This window comes from Siniperca chuatsi, linkage group LG1, assembly GCF_020085105.1.
Source record: "Siniperca chuatsi isolate FFG_IHB_CAS linkage group LG1, ASM2008510v1, whole genome shotgun sequence".
In the NCBI taxonomy this organism is placed as follows: Eukaryota; Metazoa; Chordata; class Actinopteri; order Centrarchiformes; family Sinipercidae; genus Siniperca; species Siniperca chuatsi.
The window spans coordinates 14,972,816-14,993,472 of record NC_058042.1 but is presented as its reverse complement, the minus strand read 5'-3'; the positions used below and the strand labels follow the sequence as shown (position 1 = coordinate 14,993,472).

Here is a 20,657-nt window from a genome sequence, read left to right as displayed (position 1 = left end):
GTTTTCACTGAGAAGCAATTTATCCTGTTTTTCGGTTGTTGTTGTTGGTGGTTACATAAATAACTCTAGCTCCAAGCTCTTTAGCCAAGCCACACTGTTGTATATACCTACAGTTTAATACTGGCCCACTAATTTAGATCTGCAATCAAACACATACGTCATAGGTGTCTGGTTATACTGTCCGGTTACTGAAAGATAATCCACACCTTCCAACCGATCAGAATTGAGAATATTCAGTTGCCAATTGTATAAAATCCATATATGACACTTTATCCTCTTGTGTTTGGAACAGGGCCAGAGCTCCAGCCCAGTGAAGCCTCAGATACTCCCGCAGCCCCAGAACACAGACCATGACAGTGGCCTGGACACTTTCACACGCACTATGGACCAACGCTCCAAACAGCAGCACAATAACATCAACGCTGTGCCCAAGGCCATCCCTGTGAGGTATAAACTCTGTCTGACTAGAGATTAAATCTAAGGTATTCTTTTGAACATGAGAGTGTGACAGTAAAGGTATCTGTCTCCCAGCCCCAGTGCCCTGGATGATGATGAGGATGAAGATGAGGGCCACACAGTGGTTGCAACAGCTCGAGGTATCTTCAACTCTAACGGTGGCGTCCTGAGCTCCATTGAGACAGGTGTCAGCATAATTATCCCACAGGGTGCCATCCCTGACGGTGTGGAGCAGGAGATCTACTTCAAGGTCTGCAGAGACAACAGCATCCTGCCACCACTCGACAAAGAGAAAGGTAACTTATCAAAGCTGGAAGGATGAAGAAGCCAGGGGGTTTTCTTTATTCACATCTAAATTATTGGATGCTTATGAAGCCAGTTCAAATGGTCTGTGAGTTTTGTTTGTAGTATATAGTTTAATTGTGAATGTTGTCATTTGGGGAGATTGTGCTGATTGACCTTTGTATTGACTATCAACCATTGAAGAGACAATCACCAGTTGCTGATGTCCCTGCTAATTATAAGATGATTTACTTAAAGGGTCTATAATTGATGTTTTTTATAATAACAATGTATCAAATGACAAGTAAAAACAATGTGACACTGCGAAAGGGGTCACACTAAGTGATGAACCTACAGAGAATTAAAACCCAAATTTGCAGCGAGGTTGTACAGAGCTTTGTAGGGAGTTTCAGCTCATTGTTTAGCTGTCTGGCTCACTACGGTTTTGGTCCCAAGTGGCCAAAAAATCTGTTTGCATGTTTAAATATTTATTTATTAGTCGGTGGGGTATAATTTTACAAATTGTATTCTGCTCAATCTGCTGTGGGAACCGTAACTTGTTTCTTAAATATTTGTTTTACATTTAGAACCAGAATACAAAAAAAAAAAAACTGCTGTAAGTTAGTGTATGTTCTGTATGTTGGTACCTTCACATATCTGACAAAGGGCTCCTTCAGCAGCAGCTGCCACCACTGTCTGGTCACTGGTCTTAAAATCTGATGTCACATTTTGGGTTGTGGATGTCTTAACTAGACTGGAAAAGCATGATAAACGTGATGTTAATCAGTGCGAGCAGCTTGATTTAGTTTAATTAATAATTCATTAATTAATCAATGATAAGAGGTGCACTATATGTGATCTCAAATAAACTGATTCTTTTTTCCCCTGACAAAAGCTTCACTATATGCATTGTGAGGGAAGTAGGCATTAATTATTATTAAAATATTAAACATCGGCTGTAGATATCCAATGCTTGAGCTGTTAATTATGTTGTGTTGTTTCCTCATCACATACATAGCCTGTGCGTGGCTGCCTCTCAGCTAGATACACCACCTGCTTCTCACACTTTGACAAGTTGCTGCATTAGTTTAATCCAGCTGTCCTCTGCAGGCTGTATTATAGTCAGCCCCCTTTGCTCTTGCTGCGTCTTGTCCGATTTGCACAGACAGTACATAGGTGCCATACAACTGTATCTGTCTGACAGTGACAGCTGGAAACCATGAGTGAGCCCCCCACTCCCCGATCATATCGGCTATCAGCAAGCAATCTCAAATTATAGACGATTGTTCAACCCTAATCCAAAGTGTCATACTGTCAAATTAATCTTTAGATTTCTAGCATGGATGAGCCCACAAGGAATACTAACAGTTCCATGATGTTCCCAGTGAAACAAAACCACAAGCCTGCCAGCACTGTATTCGAGACCTGCTTGTGTGTGTTTACTTTCAGTCGCCCTGAATGGCGTTTATAACCACATTCTGTGTTTGTGTTTGCAGGAGAGACTCTGCTCAGCCCTCTGGTGATGTGTGGACCTCATGGCCTCAAGTTTTTGAAGCCTGTGGAGCTACGCTTACCTCACTGTGCGTCTATGACCCCTGATGGTTGGTCTTTTGCTCTAAAATCCTCCGACTCCTCGTCGGGTATGCTGTGCTCTCTCTGTTCTTCTGGGGTCATTTGGGCTGGCTGTGTGACAATCTGAGGGTTGTGGGTTGACTGTTGAATAAGTTTTTTACCCCTAGTTTTGGTTCTCTTCATTAAAAATCAATTGAGAAAAACAACAAGATATTTTGGTAACTCTCACTGTGTTTGAGAATCAATCTAGGGGGAAAATCTGTCTTTAATAACTATGGTTTTGGTTGATTCATTTTCATCATTTATTCTAGTTAACTTACCCACTCAATCTCATTCACTGTATCACTGGTTTTCTTTGTTTTTATGTGCTGAAATTGCAGTTTTTTCTCTTTTTATTTTCACCTTAACAAGTTTCTCTGATTTTATTTAACATTCACGCACCAGAAGCTTGGCTGTACAGCAATTTAATTTCATCAGGTAGAATTATAGTGCATGCTGCTCTGCTCTGAGTGATTTTTCTCACATGGCCACCCAATCCTGACCTGAAGAACAGCTTTTATAGATCTTCCTGAAATTGGGACCCTGTCAAAACCAATAATGCTCGTCATTATCCTGCAAAAAGAGAAAAGTTACACAAAGACATCTTGTTACCATGTCAAAATATAGCTTTCTAAATTTAGCTTCCGTCTTCCTAAGTGTTCTTCTAATTTCAAGGTAGCTTTCAGGTGGCGGCAAGAAATTAGTTTTCTTGTTAAGTAGTTTTTCAGACTGTCCTCAATTTGTTTACTAATTGGAGTCTGGTTGTGAAATTGGATCTGGGACGTAGAAGTACGCTAATGGATAAACCACTCACAGCTCTCAGTGGCTGCAGGAGATTATTCAGACTAACTCAACTCTAATACCTGTTTTTGAGATGTGATGTAACTTGTGCAGTAGAAAAGATTTTAAACAGTTAACCACCTAATAAAGAGGTTCCCATAAAAGTCCAAGTAAAACCACAAAGCAGACTACTGTTTGTGAAATCCATATTTGTATTTAGTATTGAAATTTATCAGAAATATGTTTAGGATAGAAATGAGATAACGAGAGAATGCTCCACAAATCATGTTAATGGAAATCAAAACCAAGACAAACAGCTTTAAGTAGGTCATCATTTAATCTATTGTGTAATTGAGCAAACAAACTAACAGTAGAGAAATAACCAAGGCTCATAGCAGTTGAACTCCTACTAAGAAGGGAAAAAAGAACATAAGTGAATAAAGTAAGTAATTTCTCCTTTCCTTTTTCTTAATATTGCCCTTCTCACACCCTGTCTTCAAAAACAGTGGTAATTTTGGCAGTGGTCGGGATTAGCTGTTAATTAGCCTCATTTTAAGGATGAGACTTGGAGGGCTGAATGAGATGTGAGCTCACTCCGTTGTCCTGCTGAATTGTGGGAGGATTATCGGGCTGCGTCGTAATCCTCTTATTGTAAAGCAAGGCCACTCTCTGGCCTCCTCCTGTCCCCTCTGTGGTTTTCTTCTCACTTTGCTTCCCTGCTTCTCCTTTTTCCTCCTATACAACTCTCTGCATCTTATTGCCTCTCTTCTATGTAAACTGTTATTCTGTAGATGATTGTGTTAACTTATAGGCTAGAGAAACTGGAGCGCTCCGGTAGATCACCTGGTAGAGCGCGCACCCCATGTGTCAAGGCTGAGTCCTTGAGTCCTGCAGCGGGTTCGATTGTGACTTTCCTGTCTCTCTCCTGCTATCACTATCACACAATAGCACAGAAATGCCAAAAAAAATAAATAAATTAAAACTACTGAAATGGTAGACACTGACATCAAATTATGCAATATCTCATCTTACAGACATTCTTCAGGGCTTGACCACCTATGATATTTATCGTTTAAAGGTACCCTGTGGAGTTTATAGAGTAAAGTTTAGTTTGTATCTTAGCTGTAGCTCTACTTGCACACACACGAGGATGCACATGTACACGCACAAGCACCCAGGTAACGCGATACACATTGCTGCCGGCAGTTTCACACTAATTCACACTAATTCACCCTCTCCGCCCTCTGGTAGTAATAACGTCCCAAGAAACTTAATTGTGCACCAGCAAAAGGCAGAGAAGAAGAAGACTGCTACCTTATTTACAGTAAACTGATATAAACAACGCAGCTTTAATCAACACTGTCGGGTTTTGGATTCAAAGAATCTCTTTGAAAATTGAACTTGAAGATTCGTCAGTTTGACAGAAAATTCTCAGCACGACGTCCATTTACTGTAAATTTTTCATGAGCTTTCAGACACTTCTCATGGCCTTCGCCAGCAGATGGAGCAAACTCACTGAGCAAACTCTATCTGCCAATGAAGGCCAAAAGATATGGCTGAAAGCTCCAGACATTTCCAGTAAGTGTGCTAAAAAAATGTCAAACAGCCTTGAAGAAGGAATTGCATTGAACATGCTTGCTGGGCCTTGAGGATGCAGCCAAGCGATAAAACGATAATTTTTATAATTGATTAATCATTGCAGTCATTTTTCAAGAATATGTTCAAAAATGACAAACATTCTCTGATTTCAACTTCTCGAATGTGAGGATTGGCTACTTTTCTCTGTTTTATATCATAAACTGAATATCTTTAGGTTTTGGACTGTTGTTGGACAAAACAAGGAATTTGAATATGGCACATTGGATTTTGGGATATTATAATAAAATAGGGAATTTTTCCCTATTGTCTTACTTTTTAGATTCTTTGATAATGAAAATTATCGTCAGTTGCAGCCCTAGGATACACACAATGCTTTTTGGTGAGAAACACTGAATGTAAACATAAATGTTTATTTAAAAAACTCTGCAGGATACCTTTAACGTCACCATTGTAATCATGTTCTGGGAATCCAAATTACTAGTTCAAATTTCCCCTTGAATTATTTCTGAAATATTCGAGAATGCCAAATGAAAATCTGCTTTGACTTCCCATTACCACTCTGACAACTTGACATGTGACCTGTGTTTTCCATACATGAAGAACTGGAGGAAAATTCACATCTATTCTTTTACGGTGCTCGCTCGCAGGCAGACAACAAAGAAAGGAGGAGAAAGCCACACACTCATAACTGCAGTTTTTTCAGCCTTACACTGCTTTCGTTAGGATAGAATCTGTTCTATTCTATTCATCAGCTCTTTATTAGTGTCAAGGTAACGCTCACTCCCTAACAGACTGTGTGTGCATGTGTGAGAGAGAGAGAGAGAAAGAAAGAAAGAAAGAAAGAAAGAAAGAAAGAAAGAAAATGGTAATGACTAAAGGGTAGACTTTGAAGGCCAAAAAGCAAATGAGGCTTGAGGTAGTTGGCTTCACAGTTCTCAGCAAATGTCTGAGCTCCCTCTGAGTCTCACTCGATCAAGCTCAATCAAGTCAACCAGCCACGCTGCTACGGATGAGCACTTGATACACCTGGGCCTCTGAGTTGGACTGCATTTATATACCGTTTTTATCCAAAGCCCTCTACACACTCACCGCTACTATCGGAAGCAATTTGGGTTCATTGTCTGGACCAAGGACACTTAAATGTGTGGACAGGTGGAGCTCAGGATCAAACTGTTTCCAGTTAATGCATTAACCCTGCCCACAACAAGCCAGCCAAAAGGGAAAGAAGGAAAACAGTAATGAGAGCCTAATAATATGAGCCTACTACTACTACTACTTCAACCCAAACCAGTGACAAAACACAGATCTTTAGAATTGAAGGATTGCATCTGAGCTATGTTTGTGGCTTCCCCCCTCTCCCTTTTAGAAGATGGTCCTCTGGTTATTGTCACATTTATCTCTCCCATATCACCCAGAATGTAGCACCAGATTGACTTTTAAAGATTAACCGTCAATGTCAATATTTATACTGTCACATGTTTAGTTAGTTTGTTCTGTATCGATGGGCCGAGCTGGCTCTGCTTACTCTGATTGATTACTGGAACTTTCCTCTTGGCACAGACCTGCATGTTTATAATTGCAATTACACTCAGACCTCACAGTGACTGAGGTTTAATTTGCAGTCAACAAAAGGCTTGGGTCGTTCAATAAAAATATTTTAGCTTTTACTAGTCTCTTGTTTATTGTGCTTGGATATAGGCCACAAAACGATGTGATATTACTTAACATGGCTCACAGACAATAGATGCAATCAAGTTCTGCAGTCAGTGCCGTTTTAAAATGAGACGAGCAGTTCTTGAATTATGTGTACCATAGATTTTGTGGTGTGGAGGAGGAGTTTGCAAGTGAACAGTGCTTATGAAATACATTACAGCTTGAATTTTACATTAAAAAGCAGCTGTTATCACTCACCACCCACCCCATCTGTCTGTCCGCAGGTGACCCAAAAAGCTGGCAGAACAAGTCTCTCCCCGGGGACCCCAACTACCTGGTGGGAGCCAACTGCGTTTCTGTGCTCATTGACCACTTTTAAGGACGGACCAGCAGGTGTGATGTTACTGAATGTGAAACCATGGGGGATAAAATGAAAAGGATGCACGCACACACACACACACACAGATGCACTCCAAACATACGCACACACCACATAATGGAGTATGAAGAAGACCCAGTCAGTGCTGTTTACTGCACCCATGAAGGCGAGACACTGATGATCGTTACAAGCTGTTCTTTGAACTCTTTCCCAATTTGAAGTTTTGATGTGAAATGAAACCGATAATGCATGCCCCATGCCACTGAAGATTGACACTATATATAAGGCAATGTTTAAATGTAGTTTTTACATGAATACAGATGGATGGATGGTTTTTGAGGCAGCATACATGCTTCAAAAATCTGTGTCGGTATATTTATGCTATATATGCGTACAGTATATATAGTACTATAGAGAAGATTTACTAAACTTTTACTCATGAATTCAACTACCAGTCAACATCTTATTTTTCAGTTCAGGTGACTCAATACAAATGTGTATCTCCACGTTTTTCCCACATTGCAGGAATTTCAATGAAGGTTTGAGACAGTTGTGAGGGAAGATTAAACCATGTGATGGTGACATTTGCAAGTATCTGTTGAAGGAGTTGGCAAAACACAAGCTGGATATGAACCCAAGCAGCACACTTTTAGAGACGTTCTTCCTTGAATTCTTCCTTTCCTACAGTAATAACTTGTAGCTTAACCTCTTACAGAGTACCACGTCTCTCCTTCCAGCCTGAGGGAGATCTATGCATGTTCTTTACTCAGGTCCAGTAGCCTCCTCAGTTCCTTCTTCACATCTATTTCTCTCTCTATCTTTCTCTCCTCTTCTCTCTTTCTATCTTTTTCTCTCTGTGCACTCTCGCACTCACACACAAATAAGCAGTGATGCCTTATCTGCAGATTATTCACTTTTCATGAAGAAAAAAATAAGTTATGATAAATTATGGTATAATGTCATTTGTTTTGCCATTTCTTGTGAACCCACTGTATAAAAATAAACTTGGGTTTAGCACACAATAACAATTGATAAAGGATAAAGGTATGCTCTTCTTTTATCTGCTATGCATTACTTAAAAAAGAAAAAAAACAACAGAAAAGAAGTGGCTGTAAATAATGCTAGCATATTGCCTTGTTTCTCTTGTTTGTAAATGAACTTTTTGTATGTCTTTCTTTTTTGTATAAAACTTAGAGAAAACGGAAGAGTGGAAGAAAGTGAACGTGGTTATCTTTGTATTCTGAATATACCCTCAAGCCTTGGAACTTGTAACCTAAAAATAATACATCACACCTTTTCTACCAATATATTCACACCATGTTATGGTCACAAAAAGGGTCTTTTTATGGCTATTTAAGGATCAGGAATGTGCTTGGGCTAAAATACATTTAAAAACATGTTCTTTTAAAAGGGTGGGCTCTCAAAGTGTCTCCCTCACTGATTTGTGATACTGGATGCTGTATCGTGTGCCCTTAAATGTATTTTTGTACTAATAGACAATATATTATGTATGGCACACCAGTACCTTTTTATTTTTAGATATAACACGGCTTTAATTGGATATTAGCTCTTCACGTGTGGCTGACTTTTTTTCTCTTCTGCAACACAATTTTAAGTATACCACTGTATTAATAAATAAAATCATTTTTAAAGTAAAGAGTTTATGTCTGTAAGGAATTTTCTTTACCTACAAAGTGAACTTTGTTTTTTTTCTGTTTTTCTAAAACAAGCAGCTGTGCCTGTGATTGCTTCTTTCTTTCCTTTTCACCTCTGCTGATCACAACTTCTCTTTGGCTTTTTATTGTTATTATATACATCTTTTTGTAGGACTGCAATTAACAATTTGTATTTTCAGTTAATCTGACATTTTATTTTCTTAAAAAACTAAATGGGATAATCGTGGCACTTTGAAGATGGATCTGGCAAATCCTGATGAGCAGTTTTCCCTGTTTTGTCCGACCAACAGTCCAAAACTCAGATGTTCAGTTTATCACACAAGACACAGAAAAACAGCGAATTATCACCTTTTAGGAGCTTGAGACAGAGATTGTTTGGCATTTCTCTTTGAAAAATGACTTAATTATCAAAATGATTGGAGATTAAATTTGTCGTTTTACAAATCAATTCAGTGGCTATTTGTTTTAGCTCTACTTCTTCATGTTTGGCTGTATAGCAAGGCTCAGGTATCACAGCTAGGTGGCGCAGGGGCGCTCTGAATGAGTCTGCTGAACAAGGTCAGAAACACAAAAGTCCTTCAGATGTGATTTTAATGTCTCAGGATACTGCTCTCTACAGAGAAATCATCATAGTACTTCAATATTTTTATTTTATTAGTTTTAGTTCCTACATATACTGACGACCTGCGTGTGGTAAAAAGCATTTTGATGAGGAAAAAAGGAGCAAAATATGTTCGAATCAAAGACATTTTTTAAATTTATCATCAGGATCTTAAATTTTGCTGTTGCATAAGTACCCTGTAGAATTCCTTTAAAATGTATGTTTTCTTAAAATGTATTTTGAAACCTACACTGTCAGTACCTATTTGGAAAAAGTAATAATAGTTATGATGAAACATTTGCACAATTAAAGAAGCCTTGCGGGATGTAGGCTACCAGGAGCCCCCATGAGGTCCCAAGATAAGTCGGGGGTTCACAGATGATTATAAAGATTATTTTTACTCTTTACTCTAAACTTCTTGTGTAATACTTGGTACTCACCTCTCCCAGCCTCTAAATATCATTTAAATGAAACTCTGAGAAAGAAAAAGTCCTGTTCGGTTAAACTGCTCGCAACTCTTGTCCAGAACCTGTAGGGGGGCTGAGGGGGGTCTCGAGTGGACTTTGATTCTTCTTAATGGGTCACCAATGGGAACCACTGGGCTAGACAAACCCAAACTTGCTAGGACACTTTCTAATGATCACCAGTTATTTAATAATGTGCAGCCAGTCTAATCTCTTGGAACTTCTTTGGGCAAATCCTCACTAGGTGTGTCGCATTTACTACCTGCCAGGTTACCCACAGTCCTGCATAATGCAGGACGGATGACACAACGTGTGTTATAAATGGTAAACCCACCTGAACCAGGAATCCTGGTTACAGGCCGAACACGTAAGAAGACACAGACTGCAGCCTCCTTATGCAGCACAAAACAAAACACAACCAAAATGTGCGCTCTTTCCTAAAAAAAAAAAAAAAAAAAAAAAAAAAAAAAAACTACACCTCACTTCTCGGTAGGCCAATGTGCCACTGATGATCAGATCCTACCACGTTTTCATCCACCGCTACATCACCAGAGCGGTAACAAATCACGGGCAGGTAATTTTGTTGTTTTGTTTTGTTTTTTTGGGATGTTGCCTGATAGTAGAGAGCCCACCTCCCTTCCTTCACTATCGTAGTAAAACAGACCGCCTCGTAGACGCGCGGAGTGGCACATCTCCAATACGCAGTGTGCATCTCCTGTCCTGGCTGTTAGATTTGCTTTCGTCTGTGAAAAGAAAACCACGGCTGCTGCCTCACACGGAACAAGCGCTGCGGATATTCAGACACCAAAAAAAAAACCCCAACAAAACCCCGAAACGCGATGTTTTACATTTAGACATTTAATCTTCCAGGAGTGCAGGATCACCTTTTTATTGTTTTACACGCGTCTTATCTCTCGCTTCTGAGTTGTTGGAGGGGTTGCAGGGGCGAGCATGACAGCATGACAATGGTGCAAGGCTGGTTGACAGCAGGACGATGCGTTTTTTTGTTTTAGTCCTTTTTGCTTTTTGACTTTTGAGGGATGGGATCTTTGCCGGAGCAGTCGCCGAGAACTACAGCTGTTTATTTTGTATATTCCGACTTGAAAATATTCCTACTTTCTGTGTGTGTTATGGTAAACATCTGGTGCCTCGTCCAGTCCGCTCTTTTCTCACCTTTCTCCTCGCATCCGCCGCAGCGCATCTCTAATTGCAGCGACTCCGAGCATCTTAATTGATGGAAATCCTGCACATCGGACACTGACCTCGAGTTACGCCATTTATCAGCTCACTGCAGGCTGAAACACAGCGACTCTGCTGTTTTGTGGATGTTATTGTCCTTTTTTGGTGCTGCTGTCTTAGTCGTTCATCCGGTCGGTCGTACCCTTCAGTGACAATGCCGGTGAACGCGCTGCCCCGCGGCGGCAGCAGCGGCATGGGCGGCCCGGGGTCCCTGAGCCCAGCGTCGCTGTCCCGCAGCCTGTCCCGGCTAAGGGAGTACCGGACCCGGACGAGGATCATGCTGGCTCTGGGAGTCTCTCAGATGGTCCTGGGGAGTCTCATCCTGGCCGTCAGCTTCGCGGCTCTGGCTCTCACCACATCACCCCGAGTCCGGCACTCCTGTCCCTTCTGGGCAGGTTTCTCTGTGAGTACAACAATAAAGTATGCTGCTTGTATTTGTGGGATAAATCGAGCATGATGCAAGTTTTCATCTCCTAAAGAAAAAAAAACGGTGTAGTAGCTTAATCCTAAAAGCATGATACTATTAAGACACTAACAGCATGACAATATGATGGGGATATTATTTAGATTTGTTTTATTTAGCATCTATACAAACGGAATATTTGTCACCTGTCCCTACATTGGGCTTATGGGCTGCTGACTATAGCATAGGAGACCTACTGTAGACTCCGTATTTAAGAAATATTACCACTTTATTTAGTGATTTTTGGATTTTAAACTTTTTCAGTCTCAGGTAGAGAGCTAAACGCATTGGTGCCATTCCCATGAAAATAAGAAATTAGGGTTTTTAAATGAATTTTGAAGGACAGAGCCACACACACACACACACACAGAGTCAAGGACTAGGATATTATACAGTGCCCCTTCCTCTGTGTACAGTGGGATATCGTCGTTGAGATGTTGTTTTTCTTCATGTGAGATTTTCATGGTGGTTTCTGTAAATATTTATGAATGCACACTTCACTGATTTTCTGCCAGAGACCTGGAGCAGGTCTGGTCCATTAATTATAGAGGCAGTGGGGCAGAGTGCAGGGGTGAGGGGAGGTCTGTGGCACAAGGGCCATCTGTGAGTGTGTGTGAGCGAAAGAGAGAGAGGACATGTGTTAGCGCCTGTGTGTGTGTGTGTGTGTGTGAGAGTATATAGTTACAGGGTAGTAGTCAGTAACCACAGGGGTCAGAGAGCAAAGGTCAGTGCACATTCTTGATCAGCACCTCGAGCTGATCGGACAAACAAGGCGGTCAGCTTGTTGTGCTCCATCTTACCTTCTGTTATCTTTGTGCACCGAAACCTAATGCATCTTTGTGTCCTGACACGCAGATTCAGGGAAACATCAACTGTGCATATTTTGTCAGTTTGTCTACATTTAGAAAACACCAAAAATGCAGCTGCAAGGGTAAATTACTTCTTACATATAACATTGCAGTGCAAACAAAGAGCAAATCCTGCCACAAAAAGTTCCCTTCCTAAAACACAGCTCAAGTTTTTATTATAATCATCCATCCAGAAGAAACTCGTCAGAGATGGACATTTTACTAAAAAGCGTAGCCCTTAAATGTTCATATAATGAGCAATAAAACATGAAATGGACTTTATCTTCAGTCTCACCTAAATCACAAAGTCTTTTATCTTCAGCGAGAACATTAACCTGCCTGTTTCTACAGCTAATGCTACCTTAACATAACTGTGAACACAGAGGTCATTCGCTTTGACTTTTGGTTAAATTCTGCTTCACATAAAACTCTAGTTAGTAAGTAAGGCAAGGGTAAGACAAAGTTTAGGGGAAGTTATGCTGGTGAGCAGAGGTTTAGTACTGTAACTTATTGTAGGTGCCAAAACCCAGATAACCCACGGGTGATGGAAGTGTTTTTTCCACAAGCCATCAGATGGTGGAAGTCCCTCTTTGTAAAGTTGAGAGCTCTAAACTGCAGAAAACACTGTTTAATGTGTTTAAAATCTTCACAGAATTAACAATCAAGGCTTTTATGTAAAACACGTGAGCTGGAAAAAGATGTTTTTCGGCACTCTGACACCTTGAGTCAGCCTTTATATTTGGTCTTAAATGTCAACTTATAACAGCAGCATCTGGGGTTATTGGAAAGTGCCAAGGAGCTGCTTCTCTATCATGAATTCTTTTCTGTGTAAATAAGACAAATCAACATTGTCTCAATTAGGTTGGATGGGTATGCTTTTTGCGGATCTGCTCTGTGATTTAGTCTAATAAGACAAGTGCATTTGTACACAAACGCTTGCCTTGTATAGCTTTAAGACGCAGCAGAGCTAATCTATTCCTAATTTTAGAGAAGGAAAGTGTTCTCTCTCTGGCTCTGTGAGTGTGTAAGCAATTAATAGTCCTCATGGCGGTGGGCCAAATGTGTGGAATTAGAAAGGAGGCCTGAATATGTTACAATTTTTTTAGTGCAGTGTATCCATGTTCAAGTTGAGATGTTATTTGTGTTAAATTATTTCTATGAACCTCTGATATCCTGCAGACACGTGTCCCTGAACCGAAAACTCGTAGCTTCTCGACAACGTAAGTCTTTGAGTGTGTAAACGTAGTTAGCATTGAACATCGAACCCTGAAGCCTTTATGTAATGAGGGAGGTGACAAAAACATCCTCAACCTCACTGCACTTGTGTGTGTGTGTGTGTGTGTGTGTGTGTGTGTTAATACTCTGTAGGTGTGTGTGTGACCACTGTGGAACATCGTTAAGGATCTCTGTGTGATGACTGGCATTGTGGGATTTCATCATGGTCACAGCGAGAGAAGGCGTAATCTTTACTTCCTACACAGAGCAATCACTGTTGAGCCCACACACACACACACACACACACACACACACACACACACACACACACACACACGTTACCGGTCTCAGGCCTAGGGGAACCTGGGCCAACATTCTTAATCCACATTTCATTCTTATATTTTACACATGTTCATTTCAAAACTCTGATCTAAAAACATTTTAACTGCCTTCTTTCCTTGACACCTTATACATTTATACCTTGCCAAATGATTACAGTGACTTTAAAACTCAAAATAAATTAAACTATAATGCTTCAATTATACAGCTACAGCTCAGTGACCCAGTAAAAGTTATGCAAACTGACCCTGAAATTCAGCATGACACTGTATTCGGCTGTGCGACCGGCGGGCTGTTTACAGACGCCGCCATTACATGAACATTAGAAAACGCACACATTCAAACCCAGTGTTTTTAAATCATGAAAACGCATTTAACCATCAGTACCTACTTATGCTGCTTTGCAGAACCTGGATATCGAAGCTGTGCAAAGTAAATATTACATGTAGCAAGGTGGACAGTAGCTTTAGCTTAGCTAACCATACTAGCGAACTCTGGTTTCACTCAACGTAACATCTCATATAAACACTCTTCACACATACAACTTTCATAACACATTTCTTCAACATTTCATAAGACTATATGATGATAGCGGCACGTGAGCTTACTTCCCTCATTGTCCATGCTAATGACATATGGTTTAAGGTGCAACCTTTTTAAAGAGAATAAACAAAAACTGTTTACAGTATATAAAAGAACCTCTGGCCTGTTAATTCAGCCCATTTTCCAGCCCTCTACACACACAGGCTCAGAAACAGACACACAAACATATCCCACCTCAGTATTGTGCATCAATGGCTCTGCCTCCCTTATTCTGATTTTCCACACTCTGGACAAAAATATTTTTTTCAGCTTTGATGTTCAGAGTCGTGTGTTTGACAGTATAATATCACACACACACACACACACACACACTTGTCTGGCCAACAGAGACTAATCCTACAAATATCTTGCTCTTTCTCACACCCAACCCGAGGCTTGTAATTATCCCACACCCCTGCTTTAACTGTTTAGCTCAGCAGACAAGCAGCCAGCCACAGTCACTTCCTGGAGATGTCATTTTGGTGACAGAAGATGACGCAGAGCTCTAACGATGAGCAGTGCAGACTCTGAGGCTGCACGAGGGCCTACAGGCACCACAGTCGTCTCTACTCTGCTCCGTTCATTGCCAGATTACCAGCAGGTTTACCTGTTGGCTTGCCTTACTGGGTTTTTGGCCAATAAATGAGGCGACATAGCCGAGTGAGCCGAAGGTCCACTGCAGCTGTCAGCAGCTGACATGCAGAACAAATTACCGTTCATCTCGCATCTCCACGAATTAAAGCTCAGAACTGATCCAAGTGTTCAAACACACATACATGAATACACAAAACGCCTCTCATTTCCTGTCACAGAGAATAAAAACACTTTAGACAAAATATGTGAATATGTAAATCATCTGAAGGAGTTATTGCGGGCATCATTTACCAATTCACATTAGATTTTGATGCTTTCTATCTCTCTTTCTCTGTATCACTATGACATTTCCTCTCCTCTCCTCCCAGTGCTCCATGGAAGGATTTACTTCTCTTTTTTTCCTCCCCCGCTCTCCTGGTCGCGTGGTAGAAGATGAATGTGGATTTTATATTTTGTGTACAGCCTCTCTGAAAGTAACACTCCAACATCCCAGATCTATATACACACTGCGCCATAACAGAGGCGGCTTAAGACTGTATTCTTGGTGTTTGTTGTGAGGCTACATTTCGAGCACCGTCAGCAAATTCTGCACTAATCTTCCCATGTGTGCATTTGTGTGTTTGTGTGTGTGTGTGTTTGAACAGCAGGCTCCAAAGTGTTTTATAGGGGGTTGTTGTGTTGTGGGGGGCATATTGGGAGGCTCTCAATGTCTTTGTGTGTGTGTGTTTGTGTGTGTATGGAAGGACGGCAAAGGTCCACATCTGAGTAAAGTTGGCAATAGCTTGATTTTTAGCTACGCTAGCAGCATCGCTCATCTGGTCGATCCTCTACTTTGCATTATTTCAACAACTATTGGATGAATTACCATGAAACTTTGTACAAAAATTAATGTTACCAAGAGGATGAACCCTACTGACTTTGGTGTTCCCCTGATTTTTCAAATGTTAGCATGCTAACACACTAAACTACGATGGTGAACATAACGTTATAGTAAACCTGCTAAACGTCAGCATGTTAGCATGGCTGTAACATAATCAGATTTTCTCATCAATCCTGTGTGTTTTTTGCTGTTTTGAGACTTCAAAGCAGGTCAACAATTGGCCTGTGAAGTGAAGTGCTACTAGGCCTCTTATAGGAATTTTTTTTAGTGGAAAGTGGAAATTTTAGGCTTATCTGGTTGTTTTATGAAAATCTTCTCTGCCACATTGCATGTTTATGCATACGCACTTTTTTTCTTGAGTGGTCTCAGTAAAGATCAGAGAGCAGCAGGTCTAGTAGAAGACGAAGAGACTGTTTAGTTGCTGGGTTCTGCTATTCCTGCTTTTCTGCAGCAAGGGAGTGGGAATCATTATTAATTAACTGGCTTATTAGGCTTAGGTAGTATCCTGGCAACAGGTCTTAAGACACAAGCACACACAGACACACACGTGTACACGTACATGCTCGTACTTCAAAGTGTGGTCTGCAGGTTGAAAATCATCATTTTGATGAACAGACCTTCTATGTGTTGAATATGAATGAATTAAATACAGATGTGGTTGTTGTCGGGAATACTGAGGCACTATTCAGTCATGACTCATAACATCAAAATGAGCAGAGAAGAGAAAATGTTCACGTTACATTCAATCTTTTTTACCTTTCTCTGCCTTCAAAATGAATATCAATACTTCCCAGTGTCAAGCGAATCTGAAACTTTTTATATAAGCTTTTATTTGTATAATATATATATATATATCCACCAGTGAGTCCCTTTGGTGTCACTGGTGGAGCTTTGCTTTCCTTTGCCTTTCTCTGGAGTTTATTTTCTGCTCAGTAATTGGGAATATTTACTGGCTTCTTGTAAAACTTATTGAGTCAGTGGGTTTTGATGCAGAGAGCTGGGTAAAGAAAACATTTTGCGATGGGAATAAATAGAATCCGTTACTTACAGGTGCAGCACTTTTTTAGCACATTGTGATTAAAAGAGATGCTGCCGTAATCAAAACAAATACATGATTTTTATTGTACAGCATGTGTAGTCTATATCAAAATCCATGATCAGTCAGATTCAGACCTGTATGAAATATTCATTAGGGTGCAGGGAACCATTTAAGGATAAGTTCACTCAAAATTGTCACTTACTGTACCTCTAGTGATATCTAACTATGCAGATAGTTTGGGTTTTATTTTCCTGGGTTTGTGGCACTCACAGCATTGAAATGTTACATTTAAAAAATTCAAAGGCAACACATCTTTCCAGTAATAATGTCCTAGTTAGTACAGGGCACTGTAACAGGAGTTTTCATATTACTATTTCTTCAGTAGACTGTCAGATATCTCAAAACCTGGACAAATAAAACCCAAACTACCTGCATGCTCAGATACCAGCAGAGATAAAGGGGAAAAAAGAGGTGTTAGAAAAGGTGAGCTGATCCTTTTAAGCAATCTTTTCTTAAACTACAAATAGAGGCCCATTTCCCAACTCTCTAGACACACACACACACACACACACACTAGCTCAGAAACATACATACAAACATATTCCACCTCAGTATTGTGCATCAATGGCTCTGTCTTCCTTATTCTGATTTTCCACACTCTGGACAAAAATATTTTTTTCAGCTTTGATGTTCAGAGTGGTGTGTTTGACACCATAATATCTCTCTCTCACACACACACACATGCACGCACGCACGCACGCACGCACGCACACACACACTTGTCTGGCCAACAGAGACTAATCCTACAAATATCTCGCTCTTTCTTGCACCCAACCCGAGGCTTGTAATTATCCCACACCCCTGCTTTACCAGCAGAGATAAAGGGGAGAAAAAGAAATGTTAGAAAAGGTGAACTGATCCTTTAAGCAATCACAGGCGGTAGAAGAAGCTCAGAGGAAATCCTCCTCTTACACAACAACCAGTGAAGAAGAAAGCTTGTCTTTATGATGTACTATTTAAGTCACTGTACATTATGTAACGGCATCACGAGTTGTCCAGCAGCCGTAGTATCTTATGATTTGATGACCATCCAGATGCAAACACTATGTCAAAGACATTATGCTCGACACAATGCTTCACTGGGCCGTTTTGTTGTTTTGTGATGCAGCCAAATTTATTCCCAGCTGTCAATAGAGGATGTGGCTCCTCAGCTGCTTTACTCATCCTGTCACTTTAGATTACATGGATGCTCTCAGAACTGACCACTAACGACTGGACCAGCCTGTCTTAAATCTCATATTGATCAACTAATTAGATGGATTCCATCAGTCATCAGACTGGTGTTTACTTTAATTTTTACTTGGCCTGTTGGTGGTTTTCTAACGTCTCCACAGTGACCTCACTCCTGTGTTTTAAAGCAGGCATGCGGTGTGATGATGTCATGTAGTTTTAGCGCTCAGTCCATCCCAAGGTGTCGCTGAACAGTTGTAATTCACTTTCCTGCTGCACCTTTTCCATAATAAGTAAGTAGGCACTCAGCTTGCTGCTACTTATTACTATGAGGACCCTCCAGTGCATCCTGCCCCCACTCCAGTGCTACCAGTGAGCACCATAATGGTGGCGAGAACACACACACACACACTCACACACACACACAGTACACAGTGTTCGAGAGAGGCTCTAATATTTCAAGTTGTCAACTTCACTTAATTCCCTGTCTCGCTGTGCTTTGCTGTTACACGCTGGAGACGCATCCAGACTTTCTGCCTCATCTCATTCCTCCATCCACTTGATATTTTTGGGTTGTTTCATGATCCATGTTTAACACCGGGAACAGAATGATCTGAGGTTCTTCCATGTGTGCCATGTTAAAACATTCCCTTTGTTACATGCCGTCCCCTCTTTTTTTCTCTCTCTTCGCTACACATTACCTAATGAAGCAAAGAAACAAACCTAGCTGCAAAACTGGCATTGTATGACGCCGGGTTGACAAAGCAGTCATCAGTGAAATGCAAAGGGAAAAGATGAATGTTGGGGTTGTATGTTTGATGTCTCATGTTGTGTTCTTTAAGGGGACTAAATAAAGGGAGTGAAAAAGTGACGCTGACTATAGTGATGTGTCAGAAACGCTACCATCTCCAGTGACACCACTGCAGTGACACAGCGGGGTAAAAACTCTGCAGGATAATTGAAAAAACTTGAACTTGGCTTAACTTTTGCCAAGACACAATCCATCGTCATGTAAGTGCACATATTACTTTGTAACGTGAACCCTGTAGTTCTACTGTTTATCTTGTGATGTTTGAGACAGAGCATTAGGGCTGCAATTAAACACAATTATTTTCATTATTAATTCATTGTTTTCTCGATTAATCGTTTGTTTCATTAAACATCAGAAAACAGTTCATGTGAGTATGCTATTTACTGTAATGTTAGATGAAGAACCTGGAACCATCAAATGTTTGGCATTTTTGCTTGAAAAAGGACTTAAACGATTAATCAATTATCAAAATAGTTGCCGATAATATTCTTTTGATCAACTAATTGATTTATTATTGCAGTTCAGCTCAAATAATTGTTGCCATGATAACTTTGCAGAGTTGTAAAATCCTGTCTCACACCGCTGTGCAGTGTTACCTAATAAGCCCGGATGTATCGTATCTCATCTTCTCATTAGTACCTGAAGCGACATGTTCACACCAACACAGAGCAGCACTTATTTTAACACTATTTTTGGTCTGAACACTCACTAATGTCACACTTTGCAGACATGTTGAATCAGATGATGATACGAGTGTGTTGACGTCAACATGTTACAGAAGTGTAGGACTAATCAGAAATGAAGTGTTCAGGGTTGTTTGGAAACTGTGTTGTTGTCTTATTAAATGCATGGTGTGGGCTGCAAGTTGTTCATTATATTCTCCCAACTATGTTACCGTCTGAAAATGTGAAAAAATCAAGAAAATTGTCATCTGTGGCCGTACAAAATAATCAATAAATCCCCCTCCATTCAAAAATGTGTTCTGCTTGTTGTTGCTTCACTTGGATGTTTGACCTGTGCAGAATGATGGTTGTGCAGAGTTTGATGCTAGAAGGCTGTTTTCACATTCATCTGTTGAAGGAGGAAAGTTTCTCCGCTCACCTTGAATCTGACTTTAACACGTGTATGCACAAGGTTGATTTTCACAACTGGTTTGGAAGCCAATCGCGGTCCAGTTTCAACTTACACGTGTGATTTGATTACTTAAAACCTCCAGCACACAAATACTGAGAATGGACCTTTTCAGTGAAGCAGGAGACATCTTGAGTTAAACTTTGGAAAATGAAAAATATTTGCATATTCTGGATTTTTTAAAGATTATTTTTTTGTAGGCTTTTTGCCTTTATTTGATAGGGACAGCTGAAGAGAGACAGGAAACGTGTCCTTATCGCAGTAATGCGGAAAGGTCTTGTACATGGAGCATGCGCTCTACCAGGTGAGATACCGGGGCGCCCCGATAGATAGATTCTGGATTTTTCAATCAGGGAGATGGAGTAGATGTAAAAGAATATTTGACTAGTTAATTGAACTTTTTTTGTGGAAAAACCATATCAGACAAATTATTATTCCAAGAAGCAGACTATTTTTTATGTCTTAAAATGTGTCTGGAGGGGATCTTTAAATACCGCGGGATGATCAAACACATATCGGTGCTCGCACATGTGTGCACACACATTACATCTCGGTGTATCCGCCTCTTTGTATTCACAGATGCTTTCATGCGTGCACACTCGAAATGCATGCACATCAAACACAAAGAGCTTCCATTATGCTTCATGTTGATCTTTGAAGAGTGAAGCTGGTTAATGTGTGATGAAAGCTGCAGGTTTTTCTGGATGTTTTCAGACCTGAACTGACTCACATCCCATATGTAGTACATATGGGATGACAGAGAGGAAAAGAGAGAGAGACAGGGT

General features: G+C 40.4%; 2 protein-coding genes across 15 annotated transcripts in view; both read left to right on the top strand.

The window, feature by feature from the left end:
- Positions 1–8,417, top strand: part of tjp1a (tight junction protein 1a) — a 101,968-nt gene extending 93,551 nt beyond the window's left edge. For 8 of the 13 annotated variants that reach the window (XM_044201318.1, XM_044201372.1, XM_044201311.1 and 5 more), the window contains 4 exons: positions 293–447; positions 532–752; positions 2,235–2,378; positions 6,666–8,417. In XM_044201318.1, coding sequence (XP_044057253.1) covers positions 293–447; positions 532–752; positions 2,235–2,378; positions 6,666–6,760 — 615 coding nt within the window. In that variant the 3' untranslated portion in view covers positions 6,761–8,417. The remainder of the gene's footprint in view (positions 1–292; positions 448–531; positions 753–2,234; positions 2,379–6,665) is intronic. The other 5 variants (XM_044201337.1, XM_044201407.1, XM_044201362.1 and 2 more) reach the window with 2 other exon arrangements.
- Positions 8,418–9,387: 970 nt separating this feature from the next.
- fam189a1 (family with sequence similarity 189 member A1) overlaps positions 9,388–20,657 on the top strand; it is a 91,541-nt gene continuing 80,271 nt past the window's right edge. Inside the window, exon 1 of one of the 2 annotated variants that reach the window (XM_044201428.1) lies at positions 9,388–11,143. In XM_044201428.1, the coding sequence (XP_044057363.1) occupies positions 10,895–11,143 (249 nt within the window). In that variant the 5' untranslated portion in view covers positions 9,388–10,894. The remainder of the gene's footprint in view (positions 11,144–20,657) is intronic. The other variant, XM_044201439.1, reaches the window with a different exon arrangement.